At 43.9% G+C, this 25,732-nt stretch overlaps 1 protein-coding gene across 2 annotated transcripts in view; it reads right to left on the bottom strand.

Moving 5' to 3' along the window:
• Positions 1 to 25,732, bottom strand: part of UNK (unk zinc finger) — a 110,445-nt gene that overhangs the window by 65,695 nt on the left and 19,018 nt on the right. For both annotated transcript variants that reach the window (XM_069752046.1, XM_069752047.1), the window contains exons 2-8: positions 14,415 to 14,624; positions 11,012 to 11,188; positions 10,724 to 10,854; positions 2,506 to 2,641; positions 1,371 to 1,488; positions 1,204 to 1,288; positions 908 to 1,050 (exon numbers count right to left, since the gene is read on the bottom strand). In XM_069752046.1, coding sequence (XP_069608147.1) covers positions 908 to 1,050; positions 1,204 to 1,288; positions 1,371 to 1,488; positions 2,506 to 2,641; positions 10,724 to 10,854; positions 11,012 to 11,188; positions 14,415 to 14,624 — 1,000 coding nt within the window. The remainder of the gene's footprint in view (positions 1 to 907; positions 1,051 to 1,203; positions 1,289 to 1,370; positions 1,489 to 2,505; positions 2,642 to 10,723; positions 10,855 to 11,011; positions 11,189 to 14,414; positions 14,625 to 25,732) is intronic.

The following is a 25,732-nucleotide window of genomic DNA, read 5'->3' as shown; positions in this document are numbered from 1 at the left end:
ACAACTTTGGCATCGTTGAAACTGTGTTCAACGATGCCGAAGTCCCTGGGTAACAGGGCCGCGCTTAGTAACTCGATATTTACCCTGGTTACCATTGTAAAAGTTAAGAAAAAAAACAAACAGTACATACATTCCGATGTCTGTCACGTCCCCCGGCGTCCACAGGGTTAAAACTGCTTTTGGCAGGAGCGCTGCTAATGCACGCGCTGCTGCCGAGAGCTTTCCCTGCACTGTCAGCTCCGGCTTTGCTTTACGGCCGGCCGGCACTAACACAGTGCAGGGAAAGCTCTCGGCTGCAGGGCGTGCATTAGCAGCGCTCCTGCCGAAAGCAGTTTTAACCCTGTGGACGTGACAGACATTGGAATGTGAGCATGTACTGTTTTGTTTTTTTTTAACTTTTACAATGGTAACCAGGGTAAATATCGGGTTACTAAGCGCGGCCCTGCGCTTAGTAACCCGATATTTACCCTGGTTACCAGTGAACACATCGCTGGATCGGCGTCACACACGCCGATTCAGCGATGACAGCGGGTGATCAGCGACCAAAAAAAAAAAGGTCCTGATCATACCCAGCGACCAACGATCTCCCAGCGGTGGCCTGATCGTTGGAAGCGGTCACGCTTAATGATTTCGTTAACGATATCGTTGCTACGTCACAAAAAGCAACGATATCGTTAACGAAATCGTTATGTGTGAAGGTACCTTTAGTCTACAGCTGATCACTGAGGGCTCCAGCAGCAGATTATCCAGTGATCAACTTACCACAAAGGAGCCCTTCAAACAAAAATAACAAGCGCAATTTAACAAGAAATAATAAAGACAAATGACTATTTACAGCAAAACTTGCAAAATCCGTGCACTACACACTGAATATGTCATGTTGGCATATAGAGAATAGAAGACATACACTGCTGAAGTCTGGTGCATGTGGACTAGATGGGCTCACAGGGACAGAGTCTCCTGCCGCAGATGGCATATACATGATAGGTCCGGACTGTGTAGGGCTCGACACAGATGAAGTAGACTGAAGATCATCACAAAGAAGAGATTCTGTAACAAGATTGGCACATTATTAGGAGGATTGGGACAAAGAGGAAACAAATGTAAAAATTTCGAAAAGATTAATTGCATTAAAAAAAATGTCCTAATTTGTATATGAAGGACTCCAGGGTACATAGAGCCAATTTAAGTAGAACAACGTACGTTCAATGTGTGCAAAGGCACAGAAGGGCCCACGTGGGCAGCTTCCAGACTGCTGCATGTCATTGCATTTCGTGGATTTGTAGATCTGTAGGGGATGGCAGGAGATTACCAATCACACCATCTAGAATCAGGGCAACAATGGAAACGAGACAAAAAAAGGCAATTACCTCTGGATGAAATTGCTGTTCTGTTCTGGTGTGGCAATATTGACAGGAGTCCCCACTTTCACACTTGCTAGGGTCTCCCCATTCATCTCCGTGTTTCACGCTTGGACAAGGGGAAGACCTACAACAAACAGTCATATTAAGGAAAACCAAATTCACTTGAAAGCATGAAAAAAAAAAAAATCTTCACTGCAGCAGAAGAAAACGACCATCAAAAACACAGAAACTGGTGGAAACATCTTAAAAGGGAAGTCTAACGTTTTCCTCTTATCAGCTCTAGGTGTAGAAGAAAGTATACAATAGACACTTTGGGCTCATCAGATTAAATTATCTAAACAGCTTTATAGAAGCCTATGTGCACTTTTAATTAACTGCATTGTAAACTCTGATGATGTGTGTCATGTTATCATAAGAATGAGAGGTGAAATGGACCTAAGTGATAAATACCAGCAGAAAGTAATGCAGAAGTGTCAGTGATGCGGGCTGAAGCCATAGGATCACAATGTGCCTGAGCATGGATACTGTACCAGAAAACTGACGGCAAGGAGGATTCTCCAGTTCTTTAGTGAACCAAGTGAAGAACACTATCCACTGTAATTCAAAATGTGTATAATCTAGACTAATGCACATAATGTAGACTAATGCGTACAAGGTGAACATATTCTTTTTAGAAGACAGAAGAACAGTATTATCACGGCCCAGACAAATGTTTTTCCCCAACACTAAAGCCAACAATATACATTAGATGGCTGTCGGATGAACGATGCTTCAGCCAACAGCCATCTGGGCCGTCTCTCCCAAACACGCGTGCGCTCGGTCAGCTAAGCACTCCTGTATTTTCTATGAGAAAGCTGTTGGCAGACCTGTTAGCCAGCAGCTCATCTCCAGGAGAACAAAGCAATAGGCATTTCATCATTGGACATGCCTGATTGACATCTCTACTGACACTCTTTTGGCCTGCACCCCCATACTTATTAGAGTGTAGGTCTAAATATCGGTGGGTGCGGATGACTTTAGTCTAATGTGTAGGAGAACATTTAGGAATTAAAGTCTTTCTCATGTCAGTAATCCATAGAAGATGAAAGGGCTTCAGAGTTTAGTGCACATACTTTGCAATCATATATTTCCTTATACATACCTGTATTTATTTTGGCGTGGACTCCTCCTGCGGTCCTTACTATTGTGGTAATAGGGACACGCATATCCTTGACGGCAGAGACGGGGAGGCTTTTTGCACTGTTCTGTCTTGTAGTGCCCAAGCACATAGGTGGTATCTGCATGCATGCAAGAGGACATGGTACCCAGAATAAGAATTTCTTTATATTTCAATATTGCGTTATTTATAATTATTTTATATGCATGATTACTAATCAGACTCCTCCATGTATTATATTAGGTAGAAAAATGTTACAAAGTTTACATATTTAAAAAAAAAAAAAAAAAACACAGGAAGAAGAGTGAGGAAGAGGAAGAAGCAGAGGGCGGGAGGAAAAGGAAGAAGCAGGGGGCAAGAGGAAAAAGAAGAAGCAGAGTTCGAGAGGAAAAAAAGAGGGCAGATGAAGAAGAAAGAAGAGGGCGGCAGGGTGGGAGGAAGAAGGTCCCATATATAAAATAGCTAGTTTTAGGCAGGAGAAGTTAGATGGAAGGTCTTCATATATCACAGGTGTAGCTGACATTAGTCTAATGTTATGGGAGCCCTTTAGATTTGTAGGGAAATCACTAATGTAACAGACAGTTCGTGAACTCTACTGATGCTATTTCCTAAATTTACAGGATCGGGGAATAAGATACGCGTGTTATGTGCCTGATTATCCCTTTGGCACTTCTACAGTTGGTGATCATAACTTCGAAGATGCAGCAAGAAGCATAATATATGCGATTTGGTGCTATTAAAAGCAAAGAAAACATTGGAAAACTAGCCATGCATGACGATAGTACAAGTGTGTCTTTGAATGAATACATATTAGTTTACTATATAAATGTTTTATCTGAGTAACGACCAGTAAATGTAAGATCTTGTTCACACTTAAAGAGTAACTAAACTTTTGTTTATATTCAATTATCCTCCATGTACTGCAAAGTTCAGTATGTTGTTGGGTTTTTTTTTGTTTTTTTAAAGTATTTCTTTTACCTTATTTTGCCTTCTTCGCTCTAAAACATTATGCTGCAGTGGTGATTTAAAGCCCAAATCATGCTCTTTTAGAAGCTCCTTTTAATTGCGGCTCCGCAATATCCGCACACTATATACAAACCTGTGTATGGGACTCAGACAGAGAAAATCCCGTGAACAGACTGTTACAGATCTTGTGGAGCAGTAGTTGAAAGGAGCTTCTAAAGGAAAACCACTAATATATATGTCATGATTCCAATGGCAGGGAATCACAAAAGGACAAGCACCAACGAGCTCTAGGGTGATGGAACCTGAGCTGACCGCGACCCTAAACCTGAACACACAAATAACAATAGCCGGGGAACGTGCCTACGTTGATCCTAGACGTCTCGCACCAGCCGAAGATCTAACTTCCCCTATTAGAAGAAACACAGACCTCTCTTGCCTCCACAGAAATACCCCACAGAAATAGCAGCCCCCCACATATAATGACGGTGAAATGAGAGGAAGGCACATACACAGTATGAAAACAGATTCAGCAAAATGAGGCCCGCTAAAACTAGATAGCAGAGGATACAAAAGTAAACTGCGCGGTCAGCAAAAAACCCTTCAAAAAACCATCCTGCAATTACTTGAACTCATGTTCCAACTCATGGAACATGAGGAGCAATTACAGCCCACTAGAGCAACCAGCAGCAAAGAAACAATTATATGCAAGCTGGACAAGACAAAAATAAAGCAAAACGTGGAACAAGAAAATCAAAAACTTAGCTTGTCCTGAAGATTACTGAAGCCAGAAGCTGAGGAAACAAAACACTCTGATAACCTTGATAGCCGGCGGGGAAATGACAAGAAAGCCCGGTTAAATAGGAAACTCCCAAATCCTAATAGAACAGGTGGACACTAGAGACAGCAGAACACAAATCACCCAGTACCATCAGTAACCACCAGAGGGAGCCCAAAAACAGAACTCACAACAGTACCCCCCCCTTGAGGAGGGGTCACCGAACCCTCACGAGAACCACCAGGGCGACCAGGATGAGCCCTATGAAAAGCGCGGACCAAATCATCAGCATGAACATCAGAGGCAACCACCCAAGAATTATCCTCCTGACCATAACCCCTCCACTTGACCAAATATTGGAGTTTCCGTCTGGAAACACGAGAATCCAAGATCTTCTCTACAACATACTCCAATTCTCCCTCCACCAGCACCGGAGCAGGAGGCTCAAGCGAAGGAACAACAGGTACCTCATACCTCCACAACAACGACCGATGGAACACATTATGAATAGCAAACGATGCCGGGAGATCCAAACGAAACGACACAGGGTTAAGAATTTCCAAGATCGTATAAGGACCGATGAACCGAGGCTTGAACTTAGGAGAAGAGACCTTCATAGGAACAAAACGAGAAGACAACCACACCAAGTCCCCAACACGAAGTCGAGGACCCACGCGGCGACGGCGATTAGCAAACTGCTGAGCCTTCTCCTGGGACAACTTCAAATTGTCCACCACATGACTCCAAATCCGATGCAACCCATCCATCACCATGTCCACTCCAGGACAATCAGAAGGCTCCACCTGACCAGAGGAAAAACGAGGATGAAACCCCGAATTACAAAAGAAAGGAGAAACCAAGGTAGCAGAACTAGCCCGATTATTAAGGGCAAACTCGGCCAGCGGCAAAAAGGTAACCCAGTCATCCTGATCAGCAGAAACAAAACACCTCAAATAAGTTTCCAAGGTCTGATTAGTTCGCTCCGTCTGGCCATTCGTCTGAGGATGGAATGCAGACGAAAAGGACAAATCAATGCCCATCTTAGCACAGAACGTCCGCCAAAATCTAGACACAAACTGGGATCCCCTGTCAGAAACGATGTTCTCCGGAATCCCATGCAAACGAACCACGTTCTGGAAAAACAGAGGGACCAACTCAGAGGAGGAAGGCAACTTAGGCAAGGGTACAAGATGAACCATTTTAGAAAAGCGGTCACACACAACCCAGATGACAGACATTTTTTGAGAGACAGGGAGATCCGAAATAAAGTCCATGGAAATGTGCGTCCAAGGCCTCTTCGGGATAGGCAAAGGTGACAACAATCCACTGGCTCGAGAACAGAAAGGCTTAGCCCGAGCACAAACCTCACAAGACTGCACAAAAGAACGCACATCCCTCGACAAGGAAGGCCACCAAAAAGACCTGGCCACCAAGTCTCTAGTACCAAATATTCCAGGATGACCTGCCAACGCAGAAGAATGGACCTCGGAGATGACTCTACTGGACCAACTATCCGGAACAAACAGTCTCTCAGGCGGACAACGATCGGGTTTACCCGCCTGAAACTCCTGCAAAGCACGTCGCAAGTCTGGGAAGACGTCCGACAAAATCACCCCATCCCTAAGGATACCAGTGGGCTCAGAATTTCCAGGGGAGTCAGGCACAAAACTCCTAGAAAGAGCATCCGCCTTCACATTCTTTGAACCTGGCAGGTATGAAACCACAAAATTGAAACGAGAGAAAAACAGTGACCAACGAGCCTGTCTAGGATTCAGACGCCTGGCAGACTCAAGGTAAATCAGATTTTTGTGATCAGTCAAGAACACCACAATAAAAGCACAACCCATTTTTCCGCCTATAGTTTTGCTGTTCACTTCTAGACTGAACTCTATCACATTGCATTGTCTCAAGTGCCTGTTCAGAAGACACCGCCAAATGGTGCACAGGTTTGCGCTCCCGTAAACGCCGATCAATCTGAATAGCCATAGTCATAGACTCATTCAGACCCGTAGGCGCAGGGAACCCCACCATAACATCTTTAATGGCCTCAGAAAGGCCATCTCTGAACTTTGCAGCCAGGGCGCACTCATTCCACTGAGTAAGCACTGACCATTTCCGAAATTTTTGACAATATATTTCTGCTTCATCTTGCCCCTGAGAGAGAGCTAATAAAGCTTTTTCAGCCTGAATCTCCTGGTTAGGTTCCTCATAGAGCAAACCCAATGCCAGAAAAAACGCATCCACATTAAGCAACGCAGGATCCCCTGGTGCCAATGCAAATGCCCAATTTTGAGGGTCACCCCGCAGGAAAGATATAATAATCTTAACCTGCTGAGCAGGTCTCCAGAAGAGCGAGATTTCAAAGAAAGGAACAGCTTGCAATTGTTCCTAAAATTCAGAAAACTAGATCTATCTCCAGCAAAGAACTCTGGAATAGGAATTCTAGGTTCAGACATAGGAGCATGTACAACAAAATCTTGTATATTTTGAACCTTAGCAGCAAGATTATTCAAGCTGGAAGCTAAACTCTGGACGTCCATGATAAACAGCTAAGGTCAGAGCCATTCAAGGATTAAGAGGAGGAAAAAAAAAAATAAAAAAATCAGCCAGGCTGCAATTAAGGCTAGGCAGCAACCTCAGAGGAGAGAAAAAAAAAAAACTTCCTCAGACTACTTTTCCTCCTACTTCAGCCCAAACATTTTGGCCGGCTATACTGTCATGATTCCAATGGCAGGGAATCACAAAAGGACAAGCACCAACGAGCTCTAGGGTGATGGAACCTGAGCTGACCGCGACCCTAAACCTGAACACACAAATAACAATAGCCGGGGAACGTGCCTACGTTGATCCTAGACGTCTCGCACCAGCCGAAGATCTAACTTCCCCTATTAGAAGAAACACAGACCTCTCTTGCCTCCACAGAAATACCCCACAGAAATAGCAGCCCCCCACATATAATGACGGTGAAATGAGAGGAAGGCACATACACAGTATGAAAACAGATTCAGCAAAATGAGGCCCGCTAAAACTAGATAGCAGAGGATACAAAAGTAAACTGCGCGGTCTTACTTGAACTCATGTTCCAACTCATGGAACATGAGGAGCAATTACAGCCCACTAGAGCAACCAGCAGCAAAGAAACAATTATATGCAAGCTGGACAAGACAAAAATAAAGCAAAACGTGGAACAAGAAAATCAAAAACTTAGCTTGTCCTGAAGATTACTGAAGCCAGAAGCTGAGGAAACAAAACACTCTGATAACCTTGATAGCCGGCGGGGAAATGACAAGAAAGCCCGGTTAAATAGGAAACTCCCAAATCCTAATAGAACAGGTGGACACCAGAGACAGCAGAACACAAATCACCCAGTACCATCAGTAACCACCAGAGGGAGCCCAAAAACAGAACTCACAACATATATATATATATATATATATATTTTTTTTATTTTTTTTTTTTTTAAACACACACTACTGAGTGATTTCAATACATCAATAGGGCCCATTATAGACTGTGGTCTTGGATCCATCACATTGGTCATAGCGCCATTATCAATGGATGTAACTCCCTTAATCCAAAGTCACTGAATCACAAGTCAAACTTACCGCCGTTCACACTTACGCTCAGGTCACACTCGCTAAGCTGAAGATTTAAAGATTTTTTTTGTTTTTCCCCTCAGCTGCAATCCACCTTGCTGTTCAATGCACTTCCAAAAAAAAGCAATGACTTCAACTTTTTCCAAAGACATACTGATAGGGAATTTAGATTGTGAGCCCCATCGGGGTCAGTGATGATAATGTGTGCAAAAGTGTAAAGCGCTGCGGAATATGTTAGCGCTATATAAAAATAAAGATTATTATTATTATTATTATTATTGCCATAATTCCAAAAAGTATGTTTGGTGCAAAGCCAACACTGTGCATCACTAAGAGAACACCAAACCCATAGCGAAGCATGGTGGAAGCAGCATTCTGATTTTTTTTTTTCTTCCGGCAGCTGAAATTGGGGTTTTAGTTAATGTGGAGGGAATTATGAACAGTTCTAAATATCAACCTATAACATAATGCACAACTCATAAAATCATGATAAACATAACTTTATTAATCATAAAAATATCACATAACATAAATGAAAGGGAAAAACAAAATCAGGTGGAAAAAGGGGTACGGGGTAACACAGAGACCAAGATAGCATGTATTATGACTCATATATTAAAAAAAAGTTTTCAAATAAACATCAAAATACATGCACATAATAATTTCAGCATAAGTATCCATAATATGTAGAGATGACAATATCGTCTATAATGGGATCATCAGCTATAAATTACTATAAGGCACCACAAATAATCATGGTGCCACAAAGTATATCGTTCCAGAGAAATTAATAGTGCAAAAATGCTGTTCAATATAAGGCAAGAATATAAATGAAATACCGTACAGAAGAAATTGTATCAAAATCAGAAACTGTGTGCACAAATTATTATAATAATAAAATACAACTATCTATATGGCAGCACAGTATAAATATTGCACATTAGATCCATCTAGCAGCAAAACAAGGCTGCTTGTACAGCAGTATCATGCGAATAGCAGCGTAATTCAATCATAAATATAGCAGCACAGCACAGTGTAATTTTAATATATAAAAAACCCATAAAGCAGACAGAAAAACGGCTGTGTGGAGCGATGGAATACTTAACTGTATGAGTGGTCCCGTGATAGCCCGCACCCGCCCGACGCGCGTTTCGCCTGAGCTTTGACGTCAAAGTGGTCACGGGACCACTCATACAGTTAAGTATTCCATCGCTCCACACAGCCGTTTTTCTGTCTGCTTTATGGGTTTTTTATATATTAAAATTACACTGTGCTGTGCTGCTATATTTATGATTGAATTACGCTGCTATTCGCATGATACTGCTGTACAAGCAGCCTTGTTTTGCTGCTAGATGGATCTAATGTGCAATATTTATACTGTGCTGCCATATAGATAGTTGTATTTTATTATTATAATAATTTGTGCACACAGTTTCTGATTTTGATACAATTTCTTCTGTACGGTATTTCATTTATATTCTTGCCTTATATTGAACAGCATTTTTGCACTATTAATTTCTCTGGAACGATATACTTTGTGGCACCATGATTATTTGTGGTGCCTTATAGTAATTTATAGCTGATGATCCCATTATAGACGATATTGTCATCTCTACATATTATGGATACTTATGCTGAAATTATTATGTGCATGTATTTTGATGTTTATTTGAAAACTTTTTTTATAATGTATGAGTCATAATACATGCTATCTTGGTCTCTGTGTTACCCCGTACCCCTTTTTCCACCTGATTTTGTTTTTCCCTTTCATTTATGTTATGTGATATTTTTATGATTAATAAAGTTATGTTTATCATGATTTTATGAGTTGTGCATTATGTTATAGGTTGAGTATAATTTGGTAATGCACACTATATGTTCATTGTTATATATATGTGTACTCAGTTCTAAATATCAGTCAATTCTGCATCAAAACCTTCAAGCTTCTGCTAAAAAGATGATGATGAAGAGGAATTTAATCATTCTACATGACAAAAACCCTAAGCACACCTCCAAGTCAACAAAAATTGGCTTTGACTGAAGATCAGAGTTTTGGAATGGCCCAGCCAAAGACAAGACCTGAATCCAATTGAAAACCTGTGGGTTGACCTGAAGAGGACTTAACACAGGAGATGCCCTCACAATCTGACAGACTGAGCGCTCCTACAAGACACAGTGTGCAAAGATTGCCAATTCTAGAAGTGCCATACTGATAACGTCCTATCCAAAAAAATGAATGCAGTCAAATTCAAAAGGTACTTCAATAATGTATTAGTTTAAAGATGTGCATATTTATGCAACCACTTTATTTTAGTTCTTTTATTTTTCCACCCTAAAATATTTCAGTCTATTTTTAATTGCATTGTACAGATAATTAGATGACATTAAAGGTGGAAAAAATTCTGAAATTATTCTTCTTGGTGTAATTTTTTTACATAACAAAAACCTGGCATTTTAATAGGAGTGTGTAGACTTTTTGCATCCACTATATATACCCATCATCTACACTCAAATAACAGTTAAAAAAAAAACAAAAAAACAAAGCAAGATGGCACAAATAAATGATCATGTCATGAGGAGTGAATGGTCCAAGGTACCCAGTTGCTTCTGCACATGTAATGCAACTCCCAAATTGGGATCAGAAAAGAGATGGCTAATGCCAAGGCTACCTGCTACATATCAATCATGGCTACTACCTGTTGACAATATGATAATGCAAGTCTGTGGATTCTAATTCTGATATACAAAGATGTCAAATCCATTTTGAATGTATGACTGCAAAAATGTGCCAAAGAAAGGTTCATTTTACTCCCTGTACAGAAATTAGACATCACTCATGCTTTACATATTGTACAAAGCCCCTCACCCTGCCAGCGGGGTTCCTCTCCCAAAATTTTCTCAATCATGGCATGACTTGCGGCCACTGCAGTTTGTCCTTCTAAGCTTCCATCCAGAGTTGGTTGTCCATTCTGCAAGGCCTCCATGGCCTGAAGTTCTCTATGGTATAGAAGTAGGAGACAAATATTCTGTAATTATGGTCTCTCCAACAACAGTTCGTAAGACAGTTCTGTCATTCAGAAATACAGTACAAAGTCTGGAACATGTTCTCACACAGGTGTAGTACTGAAGGCAGTAAGGGAAGCCATATATCTACCTTATGTCATATACTGGTGAGCGGAGATCATGGGGACCATGGGCAAAGGCGCAGTGCTGACCATTTTTGGTACAATGACCCTTAGAGTCTGTCTCATGGATGCAGATGCCTGTTTTGTAATAGCGCAGGTGGTATCTTCTTTCTGTGTCACCTGTTGTTCTGTGTAGGAAGGGGCAACTGGACAAATACAAAAGGATATAATTAAATTGGATTTTAGACCTGAAATCCAGATGTTCATAGACACGCCCTAACAAACTAAAAGCAAAGTAAACACTCATAATAAAACACCTAACAAAAAAAAAAGTTCCCTTATTTTTAATATAATTATACAGGGGCTATTCATAGTGAATAACAAACTTAGCGACAGCTAATTTTGACCTCAATGACCAGGCCAAATTTTAGAAATCTGACCAGTGTCACTTTATGTGGTAATAACTATGGAACGCTTCAACGTATTCCAGTGATGTTGAGACTGTCATTCCGTGACACATTATACTTTATGTTAGTGGTAAATATAGGTCAATATTTTTTGATAAAATCTCATCATTTTTGCAAGAATTTTGAAAAAAAACATGTAATTTTCAAGCTTTTACTTTTTATATCCTTAGACCAGTTAGTCACGCTATTCAAAATAATTAATAAACAGCATTTCCCATATGTCTACTTTTCATCTGCATAATTTTTCAAACGTCATTTTATTTTTTTAGGATGTCAGAAGGGGTAAAAATTTAGCAGTAATTCTAATTTTTTCAAGAAATTTACAAAACCCAAGATTCCCTATAATGAGACGCCGTCTGGCCTATGATCCAGCAATGTCCAAAAAAATGTGTTTTTTAATTTTCACAGATCAATATTATAAAACTCTGAAAAGCCCCTGGGGGGGTCAAGGTGCTCACTATACATTTAGATAAATTATTTAAGGGGTCTAGCTTCCAAAATGTTACTTGTGGGGGGTTTCCACTGTTTAGGCACATCAGAGGCTCTCCAAACACGACATTGTGTCCACTATCAATTCCAACCAATTTTTGCATTCCAAAAGTCAAATGGTGCTCTGTTATGAACAGGTAATTCAGAACCACAATGGACATTGAAGTTCAGAGCACACAAAGTGACCTGACAATTACCAAAAACAAAGGACGAGCTTTGAGACGTGGAAACTCTGCTGACCGCAATCCCTAATCCTAACACACCACACTAGAGGTAGCCGTGGATTGCGCCTAACGCTCCCTATGCAACTCGGCACAGCCTGAGAAACTAACTAGCCCTGAAGATAGAAAAATAAGCCTACCTTGCCTCAGAGAAATTCCCCAAAGGAAAAGGCAGCCCCCCACATATAATGACTGTGAGTAAGATGAAAATACAAACACAGAGATGAAATAGATTTAGCAAAGTGAGGCCCGACTAACTGAATAGACCGAGGATAGGAAAGATAGCTTCGCGGTCAACACAAAAACCTACAAACAACCACGCAGAGGGGCAAAAAGACCCTCCGCACCGACTAACGGTACGGAGGTGCTCCCTCTGCGTCTCAGAGCTTCCAGCAAGCAAGAAAAACCAATAAAGCAAGCTGGACAGAAAAAATAGCAAGCAAAAAATAACACAAGCAAAACTTAGCTTATGCAGGATAGACAGGCCACAGGAACAATCCAGGAGGAAGCAAGACCAATACTAGAACATTGACTGGAGGCCAGGATCAAAGCACCAGGTGGAGTTAAATAGAGCAGCACCTAACGACTTAACCTCATCACCTGAGGAAGGAAACTCAGAAGCCGCAGTACCACTCTCATCCACCAAAGGAAGCTCATAGACAGAACCAGCCGAAGTACCACTCTCGACCACAGGAGGGAGCTTGGCCACAGAATTCACAACAGTGCTCCTTCTCTTCCGAGCTCTGCCGTGTACCCAAACAGTAGTTTTCCCCCACATATGGGGTATCTGTGTACTCAGGAGAAATTGAACAACAAATTTTATTTGCATTTTCTCCTGTTACCCTTGTGAAAGTAAAAACAAATTGGGGCTAAAGTAACATTTTTGTGGGAAAAAGTCAAACTTTAATTTTTTCTTCCACATTGCTTTAGTTCCGGTGAAGCACTTGAAGGGTTAATACACTTTAATGCGGTTTTTGAGCAGATTGAGGGCTGATGCTTTTAGAATGGTGCAACTTTTGGGTATTTTCTGTCATATAGACCCCTCAATGTCACTTCATAAATAATGAGCTCCCTAAAAAAAATTGGTTTTGTAAATTTTGCTGAAAAAATGAGAAACTGCTGATCAACTTTTAACCTAACTTCCTAACAAAAACATTACTGTATGTTTCGAAAATTGTGCTCATGCAAAGTATACATACGTGACATGTCATTTATTAACTATTTTGTGTGACATAACTCTCTTACTTAAGGGCACAAAAATTATATAGTTGGAAAATTGCAAAGTATTTGCCAAATTTCTGAGGCCTGGTCAGGAAGGTGAGCCCAGGAGAAGACAGCAGCCGGCATACTACTACAACTGCGCGCCCACGAGAAGACGGCAGCCGGCATACTACTACTACTCTAAATAGACATTTTAGTCAGCAGCAGGAAGTCTGACCATATTGCTTGTTCTTTTATTTTTTACTAGAAAAGCACACTGTTCGGCAAACAAATATTTATCTACTCGAAGTCCAGATCTAATTCTGTATGTATTAGTTTAACATCTAATCTTTATGAACCCCTTAACACTATTTTTTATTTTTGCGACTTCATATTTTCCTCCTTTTGTTCCAAGAGCCATAACTTTTCTTTTTTTTTTTTTTTTTTATTTCTGGCATGAGTTATAGTTTTAACAGACTATTCACTTTACCATATAATAATATAATGAAAAATAGGAGATTTCATATGCGATGAAATAGTAAAAAAAAAAGAATAATGCCAATAACAAACATTTAACTAATCAAAGAAAAAAAAAATTGGAAGTATGAAAAAAAAATAAACACAATTAATTTGTTTTACTAACTTCCGAGACCCATACATTATTTTGTGTTTTATTTTTCAACAGATGCAGCTGTATAAGGGCTTTTTTTAATGTAATGAACTGACGTTTTTGTTGACAACAGTTTGGGATACATATGGCATACTAAAGGTGCTAGGCAGGTCCAAATCATACCTAAGGTCCTGCAATGCCCTGTACGAGGAAAGACATAGCGAATCAGAAAAATTATACTACATTTCTAATAGGAGGTATTTGCTTATATTATTACACCTACTACATATTGGATCTTGGAGATGGGAAAACCCCTTTAACTAAAGCCTGCCTGTCCAGTGGCTCAAAAAGGTATTTGCCATCATGAAGTTCCTTTAACTACTACTGCTAAAGAACTTTTGGCTTCTGGCAAATATTAAAATGCTGCAGCCGTAAGGAAGCTTACTCATCTCCTTCAGGACATAGCCCTGACGTTTCATCATATTTTGTGCAGTAAATATCCGGGCTGTAGTTAAATGTCCCATCTCTACGTCTTACAGATCTTCTCCGTCGTTGGTTAACAAAGTGCCAATGGAAACAGGTGTAGGGTCGATGCTGGGTGCATTTGTGTTGCACAAAGAGTGGGCACTGCTCAGTCCGGAACTCTTTCAGGTACCTGAGAAAACAAGCAAATAAATAGTGAGGAGAATCACTACATTAAGATTGCGCTGGGGGAATTCACAAGTTTGTAGTCACACAGAGTGAATGCAGACTTATTGATTTGGACCGGACAACCCCTTTAGGGAGCAGATGCCAGCTGTGTTACACAGTCAGCATCTGACTAAAAGCAGCCAATGGAGCTAGTTCTGATCACTGCTACTTATCCATTTGAATGCTGCTATAAATCAGTGGCTGTGACGTGACTGCAGGGGGCCAATGGGTTACCAATTTAGCTAAACATTGCCATTCTGAAATATATAGTAAAAGTGATCAAATGGTGACAAATTGAAATCTAAAAAAACCACACATTTCCAATTTTAGGCAGTGCACATACTCCCAAAAATTCAATCAAAATATGTACTCCACACGATCACTAAAACATTATCTCTGCTCACTGATACGAGCCCTCACACAGATTAATTGATGGAAAAATTAAGTTATAGGTCTCAGAAAATTGATTTTCTTTCCTCGATTTCAGAAACCCATCTCCAGATTGTGTTTTAAAAAATGAAAACAAATGTTGCTTAACTCACCATTCCAAGGTCCAGCACTGAGTTTCTGCCACAGCTCTGGCTGTCTGTTATTGTCTGGAGGGCTGATGAGGTCAGCGCTGCAACCAAAAGCAGAGCTCTGGCAGAGTAGACAGCATGAGCTACTGAGCTTCAGCTCCATCAATGTGACGTCAGCGCTAAAGCCAAAAACAGACACCAGGAGCAGCAGTGGTTTTGTTCTGGGCCCAGGAACGGCGAGTCAAGCACAAGGTGTGGTTTTATTAATAAAACAAAAAAAAAACTTCTTTTTTTTCCTCTATCACTCGGGTGTATGCTGCTGCCACTAAGAGGCTGACACTATGCACAAAAAAAGGTTAGCTCCTCCTCTACAGTGTACACCCCACCGACTGGCATTCTTATAATCAGTTTAGCTTAGTGTCAGTAGGAGGTGGAAACGGGTCTTTCACTAGACCCATATCTACCTCAGTGTGCATCGTTTCTTTTCAGGTACCCAGAGGAATACAGTGAGAGTAGTGGTGGAAAATGAAATGCTAGGTGAAATCCCAAGAAACAATGAAAACCCTATATTAAGGGTCACCAATCTAACCCAAGAAGAGGTGCGAAACCGGCTAAATAAGATTAAAATAGATAAATCTCCGGGTCCGGATGGCATACACCCACGAGTACTAAGAGAACTAAGTAATGTAATAGATAAACCATTATTTCTTATTTTTAGGGACTCTATAGAGACAGGGTCTGTTCCGCAGGATTGGCGCATAGCAAATGTGGTGCCAATATTCAAAAAGGGCTCTAAAAGTGAACCTGGAAATTATAGGCCAGTAAGTCTAACCTCTATTGTTGGTAAAATATTTGAAGGGTTTCTGAGGGATGTTATTCTGGATTATCTCAATGAGAATAACTGTTTAACTCCATATCAGCATGGGTTTATGAGAAATCGCTCCTGTCAAACCAATCTAATCAGTTTTTATGAAGAGGTAAGCTATAGGCTGGACCACGGTGAGTCATTGGACGTGGTATATCTCGATTTTTCCAAAGCGTTTGATACCGTGCCGCACAAGAGGTTGGTACACAAAATGAGAATGCTTGGTCTGGGGGAAAATGTGTGTAAATGGGTTAGTAACTGGCTTAGTGATAGAAAGCAGAGGGTGGTTATAAATGGTATAGTCTCTAACTGGGTCGCTGTGACCAGTGGGGTACCGCAGGGGTCAGTATTGGGACCTGTTCTCTTCAACATATTCATTAATGATCTGGTAGAAGGTTTACACAGTAAAATATCGATATTTGCAGATGATACAAAACTATGTAAAGCAGTTAATACAAGAGAAGATAGTATTCTGCTACAGATGGATCTGGATAAGTTGGAAACTTGGGCTGAAAGGTGGCAGATGAGGTTTAACAATGATAAATGTAAGGTTATACACATGGGAAGAGGGAATCAATATCACCATTACACACTGAACGGGAAACCACTGGGTAAATCTGACAGGGAGAAGGACTTGGGGATCCTAGTTAATGATAAACTTACCTGGAGCAGCCAGTGCCAGGCAGCAGCTGCCAAGGCAAACAGGATCATGGGGTGCATTAAAAGAGGTCTGGATACACGTGATGAGAGCATTATACTGCCTCTGTACAAATCCCTAGTTAGACCGCACATGGAGTACTGTGTCCAGTTTTGGGCACCGGTGCTCAGGAAGGATATAATGGAACTAGAGAGAGTACAAAGGAGGGCAACAAAATTAATAAAGGGGATGGGAGAACTACAATACCCAGATAGATTAGCGAAATTAGGATTATTTAGTCTAGAAAAAAGACGACTGAGGGGCGATCTAATAACCATGTATAAGTATATAAGGGGACAATACAAATATCTCGCTGAGGATCTGTTTATACCAAGGAAGGTGACGGGCACAAGGGGGCATTCTTTGCGTCTGGAGGAGAGAAGGTTTTTCCACCAACATAGAAGAGGATTCTTTACTGTTAGGGCAGTGAGAATCTGGAATTGCTTGCCTGAGGAGGTGGTGATGGCGAACTCAGTCGAGGGGTTCAAGAGAGGCCTGGATGTCTTCCTGGAGCAGAACAATATTGTATCATACAATTATTAGGTTCTGTAGAAGGACGTAGATCTGGGGATTTATTATGATGGAATATAGGCTGAACTGGATGGACAAATGTCTTTTTTCGGCCTTACTAACTATGTTACTATGTTACTATGTTACTATGTTACTAGTCACAACTGTACTCCCACAAAGAGATTATGAGTACAGCGTGCACTGCCACCCCATATCCTCATATGTCTAGTCAACAGGAACCCAGCCCCTAACACAGAAGCGTGTTGAGGTGATCCGGACCCGGTCCTGCCTTAGCCTCCCACCCACTCGCCCATCAGAGCCTGTCGGTTGGAGGAGACGCCAATGTCCCACATCGCAAGATCTTTGGATGTCTGATTTTTTTTCCTGGCCGGGGAGGTACTTTTCCCCCCAGGTGCCGGTGAAGAGGATAAGAAGATGACCAGACTCTTTCAAAGAGGGAAGCGCCTTGGCGTGTTATATCCCTTTTCTCTTGAACTTACCGCTAACTGGACAGCTTCTCCCTCCGTGCACCCGCCAGTTTCTAGACTGTCTACCAACACGGTCCTCCTGGTTACTGATGGAGTATCTTTGAAGGATTCTAATGACAGAATTATAGAATCCTTTGCAAGGTCAGCTTTTGAAGCGGCTGCGTCTACTCTTTGTCCGGCCTTCGCTGCCACTTGGGTTTCAAAGTCGGTAGCCAAATGGGCCAAACAACTCCGTCAAGGCATTCTGGCCGGAGCTCAACCAGAACAGCTGGCGGATCTCGCCAACCAGATTTCTCACGCAGGGGAGTATTTGGTTTCTGCCTCCCTGGATGTCGCGTCTTGCGCAGCTCAGACGTCCAGTAATGTTGTTGCTATCCGGCGAATTGTTTGGCTTAAGGCCTGGAAGGTGGACTTGTCTTCAAAGAAGTCCCTCACTAGCCTGTCTTTTCAAGGATCACGTCACCGGGTGTACAAGCTCCCTTCTCCCCCAGTCCAAATCTCACCGTCCTCTTCAGAAGCAGCAGTTTCAGTCCTTTCATCGTTTCGCAGTGACAGAGTCCTTCTCCCAACAGCAGAGGCCGCAGGCTCGCCAGGATAGGAAGAAGGTCTCCTTTAGGCTCACACCTTCTTGGCGCTCCTGCTACCCCCAAGGTAGATCCACCAGATCTAGACCTGGAAGATCTACCTCGGCATGACTCGCACTGAGACCCCAGCGCATCTCAAGCTGGGCGGCCGTCTCCTTTCCTTCAGAGACGTTTGGCTCGAGTGTATTTGTTGCTCGGGTTTTCCTGAGTGCACTCGGGTGACCTCTGAGTATTTGTTAGCGTTCGGAGATTTAGTTTTCATCACTGCAGCTGAATGATTTACAGCTATTAGCCAGGCTGAGTACATGTGGGGGTTGCCTGGTTGCTAGGTAATCCCCACATGTAATCAAGCTGGCTAATAGCTGTAAATCATGCTGCTGAGGCAATGAAAACTTAATCTCCGAGCAGTCAGAAATACTCGGAGACCACCCGAGCATGCTCAAGAAGACCCGAGCAACGAGTACACTCGCTCATCACTATTCAGGATACAAAATAGAATTTGTTTCTTGGTCCCGGGATCGGTTCTTCGAATCCTGCCCTCCAAGAGACCCTGCTCTGGTCCCGGGTTTCTTTGCATCCATCGCCTCTCTCCTCAGTTCGGGGGTAATCGTTCCTGTTCCGGAAAGAGAACGATTCACAGGTTTCTATTCAAACCGGTTTGTGGTGCTGAAAAAAAAAAAAGGCGCGGTTCATCCCATTCTGGACCTCAAGTTACTGAACAAAAGAGTTTGCCTGCGACATTTCAGGATGGAATCCCTTTGTTCAGTAATCGCTTCCATGGAGGTGCAGGAATTTCTGTGCTCCATAGACATCACAAAGTCCTGCGTTTTGCGGTACATCAGGAGCATTTCCAGTTTGTCGCCCTGCCATTCGGTCTCGCAACCGCTCCCAGGGTTTTCACAAAGATCATGGCAGCGTTGATGGCCATTTTGAGGATCAGAGGTCTAATGCTCTTCCCGTACCTTGACGACATCCTCATCAAGGCTCCGGCTTTTTCCCAGGCTCACGAAAGTCTGACCATCGTCCTCGATACCCGGTACTGCTTCGGGTGGCTTGTCAACAGGAAGAAGTCCTGCTTTGTTCCGACTCAGCACCTCCTGTTCCTAGGCATGCTGTTCGACACCCGTCAGTGACGGGTTTTCCTCCCCGAAGAGAAAAGAGCAATTCTCCAGCGGGAAGTTGGCTTGCTTCAGGGCCCTTGGCTTCCATCCTTCCGATCAGCCATGAAGGTCCTAGGGAGGATGGTGTCAATGTCGGAGGCACAATTCCACTTGAAACCACTTCAGCAAGCCATCCTTGGGCAGTGGGACAAGTTTGGCTTTTCTCTGGATCGTCCGATTCAGCTCCCGTCCTGGGTCAAACGTTCCCTCAATTGGTGGCTGACATCACCCCTCATCTTCCAGGGCCGGTCCTTCCTTGCCGTTCACAGGCAGGTGGTGACGACAAACACCAGCCTTCTCAGCTGAACAGTGGCGTATCCATGGGGGGGCAGCCGAGGCATGTGCCCCGGGCACAGCCGACAGGGGGGCGCCATCAAGCTGCCTGATGCGGCGGTCCAAGGAGCAGGCTCCCCGTCGGCGGAATTCTGCCGCCCCCACACTGAGATTCTTCTGTTCTCTGAGCCAGCTGTCAAATTGATAGCCGGCTCAGAGAAAGTGCTGCGTGTCTGTTCCCAAGGATGTACTAGCGTCTTCAGACGCTAGTACCCTTGATCTATGCCCTGACCACCGCCGGCACTTCCACATCAGTGGAGCACCAGCAGCGTGATCAGGTCACATGATCACGCTGCTGACGTCACTCGCCGCCTCTTCACAGGCAGCCTTGCGGTTTGTGGTAAGTGCTCCAGCTGGCTGGGTAATGGAGGCTGGAGCTGAAGCCACCAAACTGCCAGGAGAGATGCGGGCTGTGCTGTATACTACTATGCGGGCTGTGCTATATACTACTATGTGGGCAGTGCTGTATACTACTATGTGGGCTGTGCTGTATACTACTGTGTGGGCGGTGCTGTATACTAATGTGTGGGCGGTGCTGTATACTACTGTGTGGGTGGTGCTGTATACTACTATGCGGGCTGTGCTATATACTACTATGTGGGCAGTGCTGTATACTACTGTGTTCCTCAGATTTCTCCACCACATGCAACTGCACCCGGGAAGGGAGGGGATGGGGGCAGAAATCAGGACATTATGGGGGTAGAAATCTGAGGAGGGGCGCCAAACTGATCCTTTGCCCCGGCTGCCGGATGAGCTAGATACACCTCTGGCTGGGGGGTGGTTTTTTGCCACCTGACTGTCCAGGGTCATTGGTTGGCACAGGAGTCTGTTCTGCCGATCAATGTCCTTGAGATACGGGCCATCTTTCTGTCCCTCCTTCACTGGGAAAGGCTTCTCAAGGGTCAGCCAATCCGAATTCAGACGGACAATGCCACGGCAGTGGCAAATGTCAAACACCAGGGAGGGACTCTGAGTTCCTTGGCATTGGCCAAGGTATTCAAGATCCTCCTATGGGCAGAGGTGACAGTTCCGGCGATATGCGCGGTGCATATCCCCGGCGTGGACAACTGGGCTGCCGATTTTCTCAGCTGCGAGAGCCTCACGGCAGGGGAATGGTCCCTGCATCAGGAGGTCTTCCATCAGATTTGCCGTCGATGGGGTACTCCGCATGTGGACTTCATGGCATCCTGACTGAACAGGAAGGTTCCTCGGTTCATCTCCAGGTCCTGCGATCTTCTTGCGGTGGGCGCCGATGCTCTGGCCATTCCTTGGTCGCAGTTCGTGCTTCCCTATCTGTTCTCTCCCCTTCCTCTTCTTCCCAAGCTGTTGAAGAAGATCAAGGCGAAGGGGGTGCCAGTCATTCTGATCGCACCGGATTGGCCAAGGTCTTGGTTTGCGTAGATCGTCAACCTTCTTGCGGACGCTCCCTGGCGGCTTCCAGACAGATCCAATCTGCTGCCTTAAAGGGAACCTGTCACCCCGTTTTTTGAGATTGAGCTATAAATACTGTTAAATAGGGCCTGCACTGTGTGTTACAATAGTGTATGTAGTGTACCCTGATTCCCCATGTATGCTGAGAAATACATTACCAAAGTCGCCGTTTTCGCCTGTCAATCAGGCTGGTCTGGTCAGGTGGGCGTGTTCACAGCGCTCTTTTCTTCCCCAGCTTTCCGTTGGTGGCGTAGTGGTGTGCGCATGTCCAGAGTTCCGACTTCCCTGCGCCCACGTGAAGACACAGCGCGCGATCTGCGCTGTAATCCCTTGCATCGGTGGGGGCGGCCATCTTCCTGGGGCCGCGCGTGCGCAGATGGAGTGCTCTGCTGCACGGGGCTTCAGGAAAATGGCCGCGGGATGCCGCGCGTGCGCATTAGAGATCGCGGCGGCCATTTTCCCAAAGCCGAGTTTGCATCTCGGCTTTGGGAAAATGGCCGCCGCGATCTCTAATGCGCACGCGCTGCATCCCGCGGCCATTTTCCTGAAGCCCCGTGCAGCAGAGCACTCCATCTGCGCACGCGCGGCCCCAGGAAGATGGCCGCCCCCACCGATGCAAGGGATTACAGCGCAGATCGCGCGCTGTGTCTTCACGTGGGCGCAGGGAAGTCGGAACTCTGGACATGCGCACACCACTACGCCACCAACGGAAAGCTGGGGAAGAAAAGAGCGCTGTGAACACGCCCACCTGACCAGACTGATTGACAGGCGAAAAAGGCGACTTTGGTAATGTATTTCTCAGCATACATGGGGAATCAGGGTACACTACATACACTATAGTAACGCACAGCGCAGGCCCTATTTAACAGTATTTATAGCTCAATCTCAAAAAACGGGGTGACAGGTTCCCTTTAAGGTCCGATCTGCCATCCGAATTCTTGGTCGCTCATTTTGACGGCGTGGCTGTTGAAACCGCGGTTCTGAAAGCATCCGGTTTTTCAGATCGGGTGATTCACACAGTCCTCCAGGATCTACTATTGAACCTGGAAGGCCTATTTCCACTGGTGTGAGTCCAATCACATCCTACCTATGTCCTTTTCTCTCCCTTCTATTTTGGCGTTTCTCCAGGCGGGACTGGACGCAGGTCTTGCCCTTAGTTCTCTAAAGGGTCAAGTATCAGCGCTTTCCATTCTTTTTCAGAAGACGTTATCCTCCCGACCGCAGGTCAAGACCTTCCTTGAGGGAGTAGCGCATGCAGCTCCTCCGTACTGGGCTCCCGTGGATCCCTTGGATCTCAATCTAGTCCTGGAGGCCCTGAAGGCTTCTCCCTTTGAGCGAGGGTACCTTTGCAGGTGTGTTTTGTTAATTATTGTAGCTAACTGACATAAAGACTTTTGGGCTTTCATAAACACTTGAAATAGATCACTCTGTTTGTTATGACTATATAATATACGAGTATCACTTTTTGTACTGAAGAGCTGAAATAAATTAACTTTTTGATGATATTCTAATTTTGTAAGAAGCACCTGTATTTTCGCACTTTGGATACCAAAAAAAACTCAAATAAAAAAAAAATAATAATAATTCAAGCATTTTTCTATATTATTGTTTTTGTCATTTTTCCTATGGGTTTTATTGCTTAGCTTAAGTACCTGCATTTTATATGATTCATTGATCATGTCATCCTAAAAGTCTTCAAAAAACTACATGATGGAATGTTAAAACACAAGTCACATGCATACGTATATTTGTCCTGTAGCATGAAAATAAAACCAGAGATCCATGAGAAAATTAAAAAAAAAAAAAAAAAAAATATATATATGGCATTCTGCAATCTAAAAAAAAAAATAATTCCAAAAATCACAAGAAAACAAAACAAAAAAACACGCACAACAAAAGTCATGTATACAAAGTGTTTCCTATTTTCTGAACAGAGCTGTGCATCATCCTCCCTATTCATAAGGGAGACCCATGTACATGATCATTGGGGTCTCAGTGATTGATTACATTTCATCAACCTACCACATGGGTTAAATTTGCCATTGTGAACATGTTTGAAAAAATATTTAAAAAAATGGGATTTCCGGAACCAAGCATTTCCTTAAGATATTTATTTTAGATCATTGTGTTATTATGGCTTTGTTATCCTGAAACATTGTAATAATGCTTTTATTTTTAACTTTTTTTCATATTTGTACTCGGTTTCAAGTTATACCTAATATTACTATATAATCTGAGTTCTCCATTATTTCCCCTCCAGTCAGCGCTCACACAGGGTTAATGGCAGCGTTGATCGCGGTGTAACGCACTCGGTTAACGCTGCTATTAACCCTGTGTGACCAACTTTTTACTATTCATGCGGCCTATGCAGCATGAATAGTAAAAAGATCTAATGTTAAAAATAATTTAAAAAAAAAAAAAATGTAAAATCGTTATATACTCACTGTCCTTCGGCCCCTTGGATCCACGCCAGGCCTTTCCCGCTCGCGATGCTCCGGTAACCGGTCCATGCTGCGATCTCGCGATATGATGATGTAGCGGTCTCGCGAGACCGCTAAGTCATCATCTCGCGAGACCGCAATGCACTCTTGGGACCAGAGCGCGCGAGGAGCATCGGTAACCGGCCGCTTCAATTGGGAGGCTACGGAGGGTGAGTATGTAACTATTTTTTATCTTAACCCCTTCCCGACCTTTGACGCCACGTAGGCGTCATGAAAGTCGGTGCCAATCCGACCCATGACGCCTATGTGGCGTCATGGAAAGATCGCGTCCCTGCAGATCGGGTGAAAGGGTTAACTCCAATTTCACCCGATCTGCAGGGACAGGGGGAGTGGTAGTTTAGCCCAGGGGGGTGGCTTCACCCCCCCCCCCCCCCCCATGGCTACGATCGCTCTGATTGGCAGTTTCACTTTCAACAGTCAATCAGAGCGATTTCTAATATTTCACCTAAAAAAACTGGTGAAATATTACAATCCAGCCATGGCCGATGCTGCAATATCATCGGCCATGGCTGGAAAAACTGATGTGCCCCCACCCCACCGATCGCCCCCCCAGCCCTCCGATCTGTGGTCCGCTCCCCTCCGTCCTGTGCTCCGCTCCCCCGTCCTCCTGTCCGCTCCCCCCGTGCTCCAATCCCACCCCCTGCACCCCGATCCACCCCCCGCACTCCGATCCACCCACCCCCCGCACTCCGATCCACCACCCCCCGCACTCCGATCCACACCCCCATGCTCTTCCCCCACACCATCATACTTACGGAGCCTCCCGGGGTCCGTCCGTCTTCTTTCCTGGGCGCCGCCATCTTCCAAAGTGGCGGGCGCATGCGCAGTGCGCCCGCCGAATCTGCCGGCTGGCAGATTCGTTCCAGAGTGAATTTTGATCACTGTGATAGGTTTTATCACAGTGGTCAAAATAAAAAAATAAAAAAATAAATAAAAAAAAAAAAACAGTAAATGACCCCCTACCCCCCCCCTTTGTCACCCCCATAGGTAGGGACAATAATAAAATAAAGAATTTTTTTTTTCACTTAGGTTGGAGTTAGAACTAGGGTTAGGGTTAGGGTACGGTATGTGCACACGTATTCTGGTCCTCTGCGGATTTTTCAGCAGCGGATTTGATAAATCCGCAGTGCTAAACCGCTGTGGATTTATCGTGGTTTTTCTGCGCATTTCACTGCGGTTTTACAACTGCGATTTTCTATTGGAGCAGTTGTAAAACCGCTGCGGAATCCGCAGAAAGAAGTGACATGCTGCGGAATGTAAACCGCTGCGTTTCCGTGCAGTTTTTCTGCAGCATGTGTACAGCGATTTTTGTTTCCCATAGGTTTACATTGAACTGTAAACTCATGGGAAACTGCTGCGGATCCGCAGCGTTTTCCGCAGCGTGTGCACATACCTTTAGAATTAGGCTATGTGCACATGGTGCGGATTTGGCTGCGGATCCGGAGCAGTGTTTCATCAGGTTTACAGTACCATGTAAACATATGGAAAACCAAATCCACTGTGCCCATGGTGCGGAAAATACCACGCGGAAACGCTGCGTTGTATTTTCCGCAGCATGTCAATTCTTTGTGCGGATTCCGCAGCGTTTTACACCTGTTCCTCAATAGGAATCCGCAGGTGAAATCCGCACAAAAAACACTGGAAATCCACGGTAAATCCGCAGGTAAAACGCAGTGCCTTTTACCCCCGGATTTTTCAAAAATGGTGCAGAAAAATCTCACACGAATCCGCAACGTGGGCACATAGCCTTAGGGTTGGGTTGGAATTAGGGTTGTGGTTAGGGTTAGGGGTGTGTTGGGGTTAGGGTTGTGGTTAGAGGTGTGTTGCGGTTAGGGTTGGAGGTAGAATTGAGGGGTTTCCACTGTTTAGGCACATCAGGGGGTCTCCAAACGCAACATGGCGCCACCATTGATTCCAGCCAATCTTGTATTCAAAAAGTCAAATGGTGCTCCCTCACTTCCGAGCCCCGACGTGTGCCCAAACAGT

Source organism: Ranitomeya imitator, chromosome 2, assembly GCF_032444005.1.
Source record: "Ranitomeya imitator isolate aRanImi1 chromosome 2, aRanImi1.pri, whole genome shotgun sequence".
In the NCBI taxonomy this organism is placed as follows: domain Eukaryota; kingdom Metazoa; phylum Chordata; class Amphibia; order Anura; family Dendrobatidae; genus Ranitomeya; species Ranitomeya imitator.
This window is presented reverse-complemented; position numbering and strand designations above follow the sequence as displayed.